This window comes from Vanderwaltozyma polyspora, genomic scaffold, assembly GCF_000150035.1.
Source record: "Vanderwaltozyma polyspora DSM 70294 KpolScaffold1017 genomic scaffold, whole genome shotgun sequence".
In the NCBI taxonomy this organism is placed as follows: domain Eukaryota; kingdom Fungi; phylum Ascomycota; class Saccharomycetes; order Saccharomycetales; family Saccharomycetaceae; genus Vanderwaltozyma; species Vanderwaltozyma polyspora.
In genome coordinates this window covers 28,373-42,915 of record NW_001834596.1, presented here as the reverse complement: position 1 = coordinate 42,915, position 14,543 = coordinate 28,373, and the positions used below count along the sequence as shown (strand labels likewise).

Below are 14,543 nucleotides of genomic sequence, written 5' to 3'. Positions count from 1 at the left end.
ACCTCGAAGATAGATACTAACTAAAAATTTGTCAATTGTCATAGATGGAGGAAACAGAGCTGCATATTCTGTGAATTTAAGATTATAGTCCTCCAATCCTAATGTATCTTCTTTCATGTTTAGTAGTTGATTGATAATCTTATGATGGTCAATTTTATGTGCATAATGTTCAACAAATTTTGTCTTGAAAGATTCATATGTGCAACCTGGTGAATTGCGGTAGCATTGTGCTGCCCATACCCCAGCAGTACCGTATAATCTGTCGCACAAGAATGCTATTTTTTCTGCATCAGTGTCAAGTTGTCTCGTGTCCATCCTCATTCCCATATTTGTGATGAAAACGTGTAACTTAGCTGCATCCTCTGTTCCAGTGAACTTTTCTTCTGGGGGAATTGAACCTCCAATTTTTGTCTCGGAAAGTCTTGATTTAGTTGGTGTTGCCCTTGGCATGATTTTTTGATATTTTGATAACTATTCTCTGTGATAACCTAGTACCGTTTAGCGCTACCAGATGTTGTATGCCAAACCCTCTAGTGTGTGTCACCTTTCAGCTTAGAATACAACTTAATTTATTATTTCTAATTAGCAACCTTTATATATGGATAGCTAATATACATCTTAGTGATCTACCTACTGTATTTATATACCTTCATTATTGACTCACTTTCTTGACATGTAAGAGTCATTCTTTCTCAACCCGGACCTTGTTAGATTATCACATTCATGTTCCAACCTGTCACATTCACATTCCAACTTATCACATGCTAGTTCCGACTAATCACAATTGTGTCCTAATTCATTACGACAATTTCAACAAATTACGGGCGTGTGGCGTAGTTGGTAGCGCGCTCCCTTAGCATGGGAGAGGTCTTCGGTTCGACTCCGGACTCGTCCATTTGTTTTTTACTTCTCGATTATTTAAGATTTGCTATAACAATAACTTTTGTTTTCTGGGGAAATAGCTTAATATGTTGAAATTCTCCATTACTATATAAAATTAACCATTTCCGAAGTATTCAAACCCCTTCTATTCCCTGACTTATTTTTATATCTCAATTTTCTAGTCTTCCTCTTTAAGCGAGGAAACTTTTCTTGAAATATCTGGTTTTTATAATGTTATTTTAACTTCAAAGCACAATAAAGCAATCCATAATAAAAATATATTAATGATCTAATAATCCGACCAGATTTACTAAATTCACATTTAATATGACAGAAATATTACTTATTTTAGAATAATATAAATGTTTTCTTTGGAATATGTATGAATGGATTTTGTTTGACTTTACTTTAAAATAAAGCTTAATTCATTTGATAAGAACCAGGTGATCAAGTGGTATTAGTTAAAAATCTTTGGGAAACACTTATATAAAGAGAGTTATTACCGTTTTTAAATTGATACTAAATAAATATCTAAGAATTCTAAAACTAATTGCCGTTTAATTTGAATGGCTTGATCTTTTTTTTTTGATATTATATTACTCAAAAGTTAAAATTTCGACTATATTTTTAACTCATAATCACAAACTTGTAATCATACATTTTTGCCTAATATATAACTGTGCCTTAACTTTAAGGCTGTTTTTACTAAAAAAAATAGAAACAGAAAGGACTCAAGTAAATATCTCAATTAAAATTCAACTTGCTCTCCTTTTTATATTGTATACTATATAGATATGTACTATTATAAAATGTTTTTATCGTTTTCAAATATTACCAAAGGCTCGAGGCATTGGTTATATGACTTATAGGTAGAATATAAATATTTATCATCAAAAACTCTTTGGCAAGAATCTTATATCTAATAGTAATTTTGTAATTAATCATTTATTATTATATAGATATAAATACAAGTTTTTAATATTAAATTGTAAATAATAGTATTGTGGTGCGGTTGATCTGATACTATACAATTTCACCCCTGGTTTTAATTACTTAATCAAGTTTATTTCAATATGTCATTTGTTTCATTCTTATTGCCCATAAAATTAATATGTAAAACTTTAGTATCTAATTATGTTACTCTAAAAAATTAATCTCGTGGTGCATTGTGTTGTTTGGTCTGGAATATTAAATATTAATATAATAAGTATTTATCTAGGGAAACAAAGCGTAGATATAAATACTTCAGGTTAATAAACTATTCTAATAACTATACAGTAGTATTAAATACATAAAGATCCTTATGGTCCTTTGCTTAATAGCAAAAACTATATCTCTTTACTTCAGGAACTATGTCCCTTATATATGTCATATTAACAATTTATTAGTGTCATTCTTTGTATGAAACATAACAATATCCTTTTTCCTTATTGTTATCTTTTAGTACTGAAGTACAATCAATATAGAATTTCCTTTTGACATGTTTAAATTATTTATATTTTCATTAGTATCTTTATATTTAGCCTTCCTTCAATACCTTTAAAAAAAGATATTTTATGGAATTGGAAAAAAACATTGACAGAAGATTCTGTTATAGAAGAAAATATTTACTATAAAAAGAGTATTCTTGAGAATACTCTTCCAATTTCTATTGTAAAACTTCAAACTTGTAGCCGTTTGATTTAATTTTAATAAGTTGTATTTTATTTTGGCTCAAAACAACCTTTATTTAAGTTATTAGCCGAAGTTATGGCTTAGCAGTACAAAATAACTTCTGCCTTTATATGTGATATATATCTAATAAGAAATATATATTTGGATGTTATATTATATAATTCTAATGAAGTTGCCAAAATAAAGGTTTAACATACTTGTTAAGCAGTTTCATTGATTAAAGTAAATTTTTAATTAAATTTGTATATGATCAAATCATTCTTGAAAACCAACCAAATATCTATTTAAAAATTAGTTAACATACAAAATAATACTCACTTTTTTTCTCTTCACCAAAATAAATTCCCTATGAGTAAAAAATTGAGTATTTAAAACAGGAATTAACTGCGGCACTGGTCCCTCTATCAGCCAGATCTTTGATTATCGGATCTCATATTTATATACATATGATGTTTAACTATACTAATTCCATTGCGTTTATGCTTTTATAAAATATATTTTTAATCTTTATCCTCTGTTTAACTTAATGTCTAATTTATTTATCTAAAGTACATGGCAAAATCTATTCCAAAAAGGTGAACTAATTACTACTAACAATATCTAGCCATGGATCTATTTAGCTTACTGTAAGATTTCATAACTTTATTACATTATATTAAAAATTCAAATAAGAATAATAATCTCTAGAATATTTCTTTGAAGAACCAAAATACACTGTGAGATACCAAAAAGTATCCATTACTCTTTTAAAATAAATTAAAATAAAAATTCCTACACTTCTGTAATAAAGTAATCCCTAGTATATGCTTATCACATGATTAACCCATAGCTTTAACAAAAAATTATGGAGCATCGTTGTATTTAAGATACATGTTGAAGATTATAGAGCAGTTAGTTAATTTCAGACTAGATGAAGGACAAGGATAACAAGAGATAAGTCAAGAAGTCAAGATAACAAGTCCAGATAACAAGTCAAGAGATTTAGTCACAAAATCTACAGACTAGTTACATAGATTATATAGTCACTGAAAACTAAGAGTTATAATAGTATATTCTTCAACAAACAATCTTGTAATCTAGTCTCTTGAAGGGTGTGTTTGTTCAGATGTATATTTAATATCTGACTTATTCATTTTGGTAATTATATTTAAGACGGTTTTGAAGTTAGAACTATATGTATTTCTCCAGAGAATCAAATAAATGAACCAAATAAATACGTATTAATATATTGTACAGATAATATTTTGATATTCCAAAATATCATATCCTTTTATATGGTTAGACCCATTTCTATAATCTAAGTATTATCAATCAATTATATTAATTCTGCCGTTGCACTTCACTACCAATGATTCAACTGCTGATTATAACCTGATATTAATGATAATGTTAATAATCTATCGGATTAGTAATATTTGATTGTACCTTGCTATTGCAATATGCTTTAAGCCTAGACGTATATTACCTATATTTTCGGTTACAAAAGTGTTCTTTTCTCTATCTTAGAATACAACTTTTCTTATTTATATCTCAATGACAACTCTCTATATAGTTTAACTAATGTACCCATTTATTCTATAACTGTTCAGATGTTAACTTAACATCTGAGTTATTCATTTTGGTGATTTGATTAAGATGATTTTGAAGTAATAGTAATATTTATTTATTTCTCCGTACTGTCTTATAAATGAACTAAATAAATATATAATAATAAATTGGACAGATGATATTTCGATATTTCAAAATATCATGTCCTTTTTATATGGTTAGATCCAATTTCATAATCTTATTATTATTAATTAATTATCAATAATTCCTTTGTACTTCACTACCGCTGATACAATTGATTGTTGTCAATTCCTTGGTTATAGTTTCTTTCTATAATTACTTTTTATAATTACTAATTATAATCAATGATTATCATTACTAATCATAAGTGCGTATTGTTATTTCTAATTATATCCCGATATTAATAATCATATCCTGATATTAATAATCATATTAATAATCCATTGAATTTGTAATATTGGATTATATATTATCATCGCGGCAATTGTCAAACATTGCGTCATGACAATATCCTGTGTACCTACCATTATATTAACTACATTTTAGGTCACAACAATAACTGTTGTATATTTATATTGTCAAAATGGTAAGAGCTTTAAGCTTATGATGAGAGTAGATATACGTTAAATAGGTACGTTGACCTATTACTGAGGTCAGTGAGTGGTAACTCGCTCATCCTCTTGTAACAGAGTAGTCTATATAACATAAATAGTTTTATATATCGGAACTGAAAATTTGTTCCTTTTATATATTAGAGAAATCGATACATTCATCTTATAGGAAAAACAGCAATAGTGACATAAACTTTATCCTCGAGTATCCAGGTTAAAGTCACAACATATATACGTTCCCTTGTATCTCATCTCTTTTAATGTGACACTAATTATCTTGTAACCCGGACATAACTAATTATCACAATTGACCATAAATATTTATAAAAATTTTCAACAATTCAGATGGTCCCTTGGCCCAGTTGGTTAAGGCGTGGTGCTAATAACGCCAAGATCAGCGGTTCGATCCCGCTAGGGACCATTCTTTTTATTTTTATGACCCTTTTTATGATTGATAATGGAAAACTTTCCAGGTCAAATTATTTCTATTCCTCTATGTAATAAGTACACCAATTTATCAGTGTCTGTTTTTTTGAATTAAACACATGCATATCTATATAAATTACCAATCTATACTAACTAAATAAGCTTCAGTTTCAACTCCCTTTTCTTCATCAACTTCACCAAAAATGTGATCAAAACTTTCAAATTCCAAAGTAGGTAAAACCTTTAATTTTCTAGTTGACTCAGCACTTAACAAAGAATCATAGCTCCAATCAAGGAAATCTTCCATATTATAATTTAATTTCTTAAAAGGTTGAGCGAATATTTTTGCTAATGTTGCCACATTAGGATGATAATGATCCATCAAGGTAACAATTTCCCATAAAGATGAATTGATAGCATTTGTTAATTCTGGATTAGTTTCACTATCGTCATATGAATCTTTATAATTTAGTTTCAGTTCTCTTAATGCCATCCTTTCCTCATCAGTAGCAAATGCGTTTTCGATAAACATTGGGTTGTGTAACATGATCATACAATTTGGATGCTTCCTCAGTAGGTTGTAAATGAATGGAATTATTGTAACAATGGCTGCAGGTGGGGCAGTTAAAGATAATCTAGCCAACTTTTTAATAAAAGAAGCTATTAGATGGGTTGATAAATGTGATGATGATAAAAATAAGTCAATTAATCTAAAAAATCTTGATCTGTATTTGACATGCATTAAATCTGGAACTAAGCATTGGTATAATTTTGGATAAAAATTAGGATATTCCAAATTAAATAATCTCATTAATTCAAATAAACCGTTTAAGGCCAAAATTGGAATTAACCCACTGTTATTATCCTTTTTACCTATGTTCACATTATAAGAATCGGTTAAAAAGTCCATTAGTTTGGAAGGTGTGTTAAAAATAGGTATAATTCTTTTGTGCAAAACCAATAAGATGGACTTATATTGGCCTACTGTTAAATCTGAATTTAGCATATGTAGCCAATTACTTTCGAAATTCGCTTTAAATTTTGAAATATCTTCAACAATCTTTGGAGGGTTTGAAACAAAAACTTCCAACGAGTCTTCTTCATTTGTATTTGAACAATGAACATCATGGTTTACAATAGTCATCCATTTCCCTACACCATTAATGGTGGTATAATTAACTTTTTCGTTCTCATCACATAGAAACTTGTTTAACTCTGCTTGAAAATAAAATTGTATATCAGCAAATTTTTTATAATAACTATTGGTGAATTCAATTACAATGCTATTTATGGATTGGCCATTTTCTGATTCTTCATCTTGAAAATTTGAGTTCCAAATAGCAGTTAATAATTTTCTAAATGATATATTTGGGAAATATGGATCATCTTCACCTGAAGAGAAATATTCTGATTCAAGTTCTAATAATTGCATGTAAATATCTAAACAATCTAAGGAGATGGAAGTTTCGAATGGAATATTTTGGATGATATTTAACAAGCAATTCTTAAAAGATTCAAACATCTTCTTACACCAATCTCTGAATTGCATTATTTCTGTTGATTTAGATTTCTTCATTGTAATTTCATTACGATTAAAAAGCTTCTTAAATATCTGGAACAAAGATACAACAACAAATCTTAATTTTTGTTCATTTCCTTCCCAGTATTGTTCATCAACTATATTTTCATCATTTATTGTTAATTCTTTAATAAGTTTGACAATAAAATTATAATTTGTCTTATCATCACTAGCGACAATTAGTTTGGAATTTTTTTTAATATCTTCCATAGACAACGACATCTTGAAACAATTTCGTTGTTGATATTCCTATATATTTATTGTATTAGATTGTATAATATTGAGAGCTATTTCACAATTATATGTCGTTATATTTAACTATTCTTATAAGCTCATCTCTTCTCATCGCATTGAAATTTTTCATTATTTCGCCTAAAACGCCCAAAAAAAAAAGAAATGGAAAACCAATAAGTTTACCCGGTTTCAAGATACTTCACGTATAAACTTCTTCTACCGTGTCTTGGAGTGATGAATGACAGAAATATAAAGATAGTGTGCTGATTTATGTAAATTGATCATAATATTTACATCCAAGGCATCAAGAAATATCCAATACCAGTACGATTTAATGTACACAGTGATATTTTTTTTGATAAACGTGACCTATGAACTGCCACCTCCTCTATAAAGATTCATCAATGTATATAAAACAAAAAGCTAAATCTCCTACTAAATACTAATTATTTAGATTTGGTAAAAATTCTTGCGATCGAATTGTTTATTAGTAAATTTGGTAAAGCTTTAACCGGATTAGGACAGGTAAAACAGCATCTAGTCTGTCGTCAAGAGAGTAACATATCCCCACCCCCGCCCAAAAGCGAAAAACATGGAATAAGCCTTGAAAACAGATTCCGGGACCAACTACGAATCTGAATATTAGTTACCTCTTCAATTTTTTCTTCTTCCTCTGAACTAATACCAAGACACATCGTATTAACATAACCATTTGAAATTACGACAAGAACTCCTCTTTGCCAATCTCAAGTGAATTTAATGAAAGAATTAGAGCCTCTGAAAAAAAACATATGAGTCTACAATCACCATGCATTAAAACTCAACCTCTCCAATTAAGAAATGTAAATAATAACTTTGCCGCTGATTTATTGTCATAAAGCTAGATATAACACTCTTTAACACTAGTATATCCATAATTTTAGACATTTCAAAGCCTCTCAAGTGCCTGATTTTGGTAATTTGACAAGCTCCTCAATTTTATCTGATTGTGCCTCCAAATTAACTAGTTTTTTTTATGTTCCCTACGCGATTCTTCTAACCAAACTTCGAAAATGAAAAAAATGAAAAAAAATTTAATTCGAGAGGCTTCCCATTTTCTTTTTTTTTGATCTCATCCCATAGCCTTCTGCCGCTACCAAGAGAAAAATACTCTTGAGAGATCGGAAAAAAAAAGAAGCGCAGATGAATGTATCAAATACACAACATGTTTCGATGAGACGTGGCTAACCATATTATAGTTTACAATATTCATTAAGTTGTGGCTATACCTAACCTTTTCGAAACAGTATTGTCTTTGTATACGCAATCATGTAATGAATATTCTTCAATGAAGCTGGAGGCGGCAAGATTATACAAAGAAGACAGCATCTTCATTGCTTCTCCTCCTTTTAATTTTATAATATGCTTAAACCAATTAACTATTGTTTTAGGTAGCTAATCAATAAGTCAATATACTTCATACCAATGAAAAAAAATCTTATTGCTGTACTCAAATAAGAAATATTATCATTGGTATCAAAGGTATATAATATGAATGTAAAAATGGGTATTGTTATTCTATTACCAACTCTTCCAATTTTAAATAATATATATAAATAAACAATATATATGAATAAACAACAATTGTAATTGTAATTGTCACCATACTGGGCGAGTTACCATCAAATAGACAATCAAAAACTAAAAATAAAAAATTAGCATTGTATCACTAAGATTAAAAGATGTCAGAATTTAATAATTTTTTATTAAATTCAACACATATAGCGGATATGGCAATTTCAAATGTCACTGACAGTAGTGGTAGGTTTTCATACTATGGTACTTTAGTACCAAGTTTAGGTTACAATGCTGCAATGATTGCTATTTGGGGTGTATTATTAATTATTCATGGTTTTCAATTACTTGCCTATCGTCAATATTGGTTTTCATACTCTTTTATAGCTGCAATTATTATTGAAATCGTAGGTTATGGTGGGAGAGTAGGCTCTCATTACGATGTTTATTCATTAGGTCCTTATATAGTCCAATCAATTGCTTTAGTTATTGCCCCGGTGGCTACAATGGCTGGTTTATATTATCAATTGGCTAAATTAATTGAAATATACGGACTGAGATTTTGCCGTTTGCCTTCACCAACATATTATTCTAAAATTTTTATTACATTTGATGTTGCTTCATTTTTCATACAATCGGCTGGTGGTGGTTTAGCCGGTGCTTTAGCTTCATCAGGTAGTGATTCTGACGCTGGTACTACATTGTTCATTATTGGTTTGGCTATTCAAATTGCTACAATGACAGCATTTGCTTTATTATGGGCTGATTTCATGTATAGAATTTACGTGAAATCTCGTAAAGAATATATGAATACAGAAAATAGAAATATTGGTTTCTGGCAAATATCTCAAACCATGATAGACTATCAATTCAGACCAAAATATAGCAAAATTAGAGTATCCCCAGAAAGATTTTCCTTCAAATATTTCCCTTTAGCATTTATGTTATCAGTCATTTGTGTCTTTGTTCGTTGCATCTATCGTTTAGTTGAATTTTCAAGCGGCTTTTTAGGTAATATTTCAGTACACGAATGGTATTTCATTGCTCTAGATGGTATCATGATGTTAATTGCAACTGTGTCATTAACGATTTTCCATCCCGGCCTTGCATTCCAAGGTAAGAGTTATGATATTCGCATCACAAAAGGTAAAGTAGAATCAGAAAGTGTTAATAATGAAGATGAAGAATTAATGGATCATGTTACGGAAGAATACGATTACGAAATGACACCAGGCAAAGCTACATGAATTCGAATATAATTTTTTTCATTTAGAACTTTCTAATAGTATAATTAATATATAATTTTCAATTCTTTTAATTTCAAAATCATTTAATTTTACTCAACCTAGTGTCACATACACAAACATACATATGTATCAGCACCTTTTGACAAATGTATATTCCAATTCAGTTCTTAACCATTTGGGCTTCAATCTTAAGATTTGAATAGATAAGATTAGAGGGGAGTAGATCAATTACCTGTTGCTATGGGACAAGATACTTCAAGATCTGTAAATTTTCTGTCGCTGACAAACTTTAATGGATCAGAAGAGACACCAAATAAAAAAGAAGCAAAAGAAACGCCGAGGGCGTAAAAGCCGGTTTCAAATCTAAACCCTCGTTCCGAAGGGAAGTCGGGATCAAAAATGTAGTTCCAAAAAAGGAAAAAGATGGCCAAGTGCAGACACAGCAACCCCTCTTTTCTGATATCCTCCCATTTATCTGGAAAACAAATCACTATACACGAGCCGATACAGACATTGGTTTGTGTTTCTTCCCGTACCGTTTCCGTTTAAACCCAGCATATGTACGGCGCCCCTCTCTCTGTCCAAACCTCGTTGCAAATGATACGGCTAGTTTCTCGAACTTAAGTTTTTACAACCTTTTACTTTAACTAGCAACCGAGGAAACAAAAAATCAAGGAAGAAAAGACGCAGCAGTGGTTTTTAATTTTGATTCGAATTAATTTCAAGCCGAAGAAGAATTTAAGAGATTACTGACAGAACTATAAGCCAAATCCAACTAAGCTTTAATGAACCAATCTTAACCTAATTCACAAATTGTATAACCAAGCTTTCTACCAATAACTGCAATATTTATTGTCAAGAACACTTCCATATCCAAGTTTCATTTGGATTTATTCAATGTTTAAAAATAACAGACCTTCTGACGTTTTATTGTTGTTGCCTTTACTGTCTCGCACAAGATAGAACAGCAGTAGGGGTTGAGTTTATTTAAGTAACTGGATTATAGCGATGATTGCAGTTGACCTCAACAGCATTTAACTGATGTAGTGTCTAGATCTCCTAGAGTTACTCACTACATTTTTTTTTTACTACATCCCTCTTCTTGTTATAAATATTTTCGAAAAAAATTATTTTCAGTTCTACTTGTGTTTCTGATGATCATTAAAAGATATCTTCCTAGGAGAGGTAACACTGTATTTTGATTACTCTTTGAAACGTTAGGGACTGAGTTGATAGAATGCGGGTCACATAGGGCTGAATAAGAAGAGGTTATGTGAATATTCTCTCTTTCTCTTGATAAAATAAAGGATATTGATGTCTCCTATATTATTACGGTCGTCGTACTAAAGAAAGGATAGGAAAAATGGTTTTCAAGTTGTTTTTACTAAAATAAATTATTTATTCATTGCCTGTCCCTTGTAAAATTTCTAACCGGAATTTTCTTAGGCTACAAACGCTTATTTCCTCTTATACACTGTCAAATAAACATGTTTTAAATCGTAAGGACAGCAGAGAAGGAAGAGGTAGAAAGACTCCTTCTTTCAATTAAATTTAGGATAAAATTTTGTTAAATAAAAACTTGAATTAAAATTGTTAGCATTATCTAATATGCATATAAAAGAGAGTCTCAAAGGGACGTTTTTATTGAGAATATTCTCTTTTCTTATAAAAAAATAATCGGCTATCTATATATATTATTTGTACTTTCTTGTCCCTGCATTGCAATTAATAATCTATTAGAGGATAATAAAGGTGCCTGTACATCGAATATATTCTAATTAGTACCATAAATTTCAAGCATATTAAATACACATACATATATATCATTTAAAAGAACAAGAACAAGAACAAAAGAACCCAAAATAAAATCATGACATCAAAACAAGATAACAATAATAGAAACTCCACAGATTCAAGTAATTTTGAAGATATTTCATCATTTGATTCACAGAATTCTTTTGCCCCTCAAGAATTTAAAGGCAATTTAGATTCAAATAATGATAACGATACTGGTGTATTCAATAAGACAAAGAGTGGCACAAGTGAAACCAATACATTAAAAGTCAATTCATCTAACGAAATTGAAAAAATTGTCACTAGAAATGCATTGGAAAACAACACAGAAACTGTAGCTACATTGAGGGAAACTGAATCAAAACTTTCAAAAGTGCCTACTGAAAATGTATTACCTGCAACCATGGAAAATAATGCAGCCTTTCCTGAAGAGTACAGAATTGAAACAAAAACTGGGTTAGTTCCAATTAAGACACTAGAAGAAATGCATAGTAATAAATCAAATGGCAAAAATGAAGAAAATGAACATCATAATCACCAACATAATCACCATAATCATCATAATCATCATCATCATCATGAAAAAAATGATGAAGATAAAGATGTTGAACAGAAAGAAAAACACCCTGCTGAACATTTACCTCATGGTAAATTAGAGCAAAAAAATATAGATATTGTAGTAGAAAGAAACAAGAAGCAATTAGAGAAATGGGAAGAGCACAAACATGAAATCAATCCTGTAAAAAAGTTTATTTATAAATTTTTAGATTCATACCAATAATTCATTTTTATGAATGTGAATTAATCACATCCCAACTAATTGTTTCAATTACTAAGATTATATAGTAAAGATAACTACAGTAATATCACTTCTAATATCATTTTACCATTGCTAATTTAATCCAGAAAGAGAGGGTGATATTAACTTCATCGAAACGTCTTTACTTAAAGCAAGAAGAGAAGAATGTGTGTTATGTTGCCTTTAAATATATATTCGGTATTAATCGATATCCTCATTTCCTTAAGTTAACATCATTTTTTTGTAATGAAAATATAATTAAGTGATGATAAAATGAATAATCAACTATTATTAAAGCATTCGTTTAGTGTACTGAATGAATGTTTGGAAACCATGATTGTATCAGCCAAGTATATCAATTTATGATACATTTTATGCATATACGTATTAAATAGTGAATTTAGTAATTTACCTTCTTATGTAGTGTTCATTTATGATTATTATTCTAAAAATAAAAACTATAGCATCACCTGTTTGTTAAAAGGATAATTAAATATATATAAACTGTTATAACAATTGAAAAAATTCTATATGATTTATATTCTTCACGGGTTTAGGTTAAAAAGGGATGAACTAAGTAGTCTTGAAGGAAATATTGGAAAAGTCATTTTAAAAGTTAATATAGTTTTAAAATATAAATTTAAACATACAAGGCTGGCAAATATTTAAGAACAGGTCGATTGGAGAACAAATTAATTACAAATATATTTAGACAATGTGTATACTTCTAGCATCAAGAGATCATCCTAATTATGATCTAATATTGATTTCCAATAGGGATGAGTTTTTACAAAGGAGAACTCATGAAACATGTTGGAATCAAGGTGAATATGCAAGAATTCTTTGTCCTTATGATATGTCTAAGAGTAATGAAAAAAATGTTAATAAAATTGGTACTTGGTGTGGGATAAATGAGTTTGGTCGAGTTTCAACAATATTAAATTTGAAAAATGACGATAGCTTTCAGAGTTCAGTACCAAGCACAAAAAAATCTAGAGGTGCATTACCTATAAAATTTTTAGATAATAAAGAAACTGATAGTCTCCTTAACTGGGATTCATATGAAAAGTTTGTTAAAGAATATCCTTTCGTTAAAGAGACTGGTGATTTTAATTTCTTTTATGGCGATGTCAGAATTGGTAAATATAATGTCATCGATTCAATTGGTAGCACAAATGAGGTATTGACTGTAGATAATCCATATCTAGTAATTTCTAATGATAAATTCGGAAAATCTAATGGTAAAAGTACAAAAGAATGGGAGAAGATAACTTTAGCTAAAAATTTATTGAAGCATCTGCCATTATGCGAAACTGAGGATGATTTAATACATAAATGTTTCGATATCGCATCTACTAATACTTTGAATGAAGACTTGATTAAAGATGTTGATGTCAGAGAATTGATGACTGAAACTATACTTGTGCCACCATTAAACGTAATGACTAAAGAAGAAAAGGAAAAAATTGGAGCGTCATTACCAATTGGTCAATATTATGGTACAAGATCACAAATCGTGATATTAGTAAATAAAAACCGTACAAAGGTTAAATTCATTGAAAGAATTTTATATAATAGTGATGATGATGTCACAACACAGAAATTATCAAGTCCAATACAGGACTTGACATATAATTTTACGATATAATGAAGTTCATTAGGACATGATAATATTCAATTTACGTAGCAATATGAAATTTTACATTGAAAACTATGGCATTAATATCTTATAAGAGTTTTAAGGTATATAATTTATATATAATTTGTTTATTTAAATTTATTCTTCTAAACCATTTAAAATTTTTAAATTTGATTCAATTTCTTGAATGCATTGCTTGTAGTACACCAATTGAAAGTTTTGATATAATTTAACTAGATTAATAATTTTTGAATTATCAGTCAACTCTTCCATTTTTTCCACTGCATTTTGGGTATTAGAAACAAATTCATCTTCTAATTTTTCTAATAATTTGTTATCATTATCATTTTCAGTATTACCTTCATTTGTGATATCTTCTTTCTTATTAATTTCCTTCTTTGGAGTTTCTTTCTTTGAAGCTTCTTTCTTTGGGGTTTCCTTCTTTGAAGTTCCCTTCTTTGACACATCACTTTTGTCTTCAGCTTCCATTTCAACTTCAGGTTGTGGTTTTTTAACAGATTCCACTTTGAATCAG

The 14,543-nt window shown here is 29.3% G+C and overlaps 6 protein-coding genes and 2 non-coding genes across 8 annotated transcripts in view; 5 read left to right on the top strand and 3 right to left on the bottom strand.

The window, feature by feature from the left end:
- Positions 1-450, bottom strand: Kpol_1017p13 (AGL178W family transposase; the record flags this gene model as incomplete). The annotated part of the gene is made up of 1 exon (XM_001642987.1): positions 1-450. A coding segment is annotated over one exon (450 nt), but the record flags the coding sequence as incomplete, so codon positions are not given.
- Positions 451-822: 372 nt separating this feature from the next.
- Kpol_1017trna2 lies at positions 823-895 on the top strand. Its single transcript has one exon. It is a non-coding gene; the product is annotated as a tRNA-Ala (tRNA).
- A 4,188-nt stretch (positions 896-5,083) lies between these two features.
- Kpol_1017trna1 lies at positions 5,084-5,157 on the top strand. The gene has a single exon. It is a non-coding gene; the product is annotated as a tRNA-Ile (tRNA).
- A 141-nt stretch (positions 5,158-5,298) lies between these two features.
- NOC4 (ribosome biosynthesis protein NOC4) lies at positions 5,299-6,963 on the bottom strand (the record flags this gene model as incomplete). The annotated part of the gene is made up of 1 exon (XM_001642986.1): positions 5,299-6,963. The coding sequence occupies one exon, from the start codon at positions 6,961-6,963 to the stop codon at positions 5,299-5,301; it is 1,665 nt and encodes a 554-aa protein (XP_001643036.1).
- Positions 6,964-8,696: 1,733 nt separating this feature from the next.
- On the top strand, positions 8,697-9,776 carry Kpol_1017p11 (RTA1 domain-containing protein; the record flags this gene model as incomplete). The annotated part of the gene is made up of 1 exon (XM_001642985.1): positions 8,697-9,776. The coding sequence occupies one exon, from the start codon at positions 8,697-8,699 to the stop codon at positions 9,774-9,776; it is 1,080 nt and encodes a 359-aa protein (XP_001643035.1).
- A 1,870-nt stretch (positions 9,777-11,646) lies between these two features.
- Kpol_1017p10 (uncharacterized protein) lies at positions 11,647-12,351 on the top strand (the record flags this gene model as incomplete). The annotated part of the gene is made up of 1 exon (XM_001642984.1): positions 11,647-12,351. The coding sequence occupies one exon, from the start codon at positions 11,647-11,649 to the stop codon at positions 12,349-12,351; it is 705 nt and encodes a 234-aa protein (XP_001643034.1).
- A 733-nt stretch (positions 12,352-13,084) lies between these two features.
- Positions 13,085-14,017, top strand: Kpol_1017p9 (uncharacterized protein; the record flags this gene model as incomplete). Its single annotated transcript, XM_001642983.1, has 1 exon — positions 13,085-14,017. One exon carries the CDS (start codon positions 13,085-13,087, stop codon positions 14,015-14,017), a length of 933 nt encoding a protein of 310 aa, XP_001643033.1.
- A 129-nt stretch (positions 14,018-14,146) lies between these two features.
- Positions 14,147-14,543, bottom strand: part of Kpol_1017p7 (uncharacterized protein) — a gene marked incomplete at both ends in the record, with an annotated part of 1,274 nt that continues 877 nt past the window's right edge. The window contains one exon of the mRNA XM_001642982.1: positions 14,147-14,497. Coding sequence (XP_001643032.1) covers positions 14,147-14,497 — 351 coding nt within the window.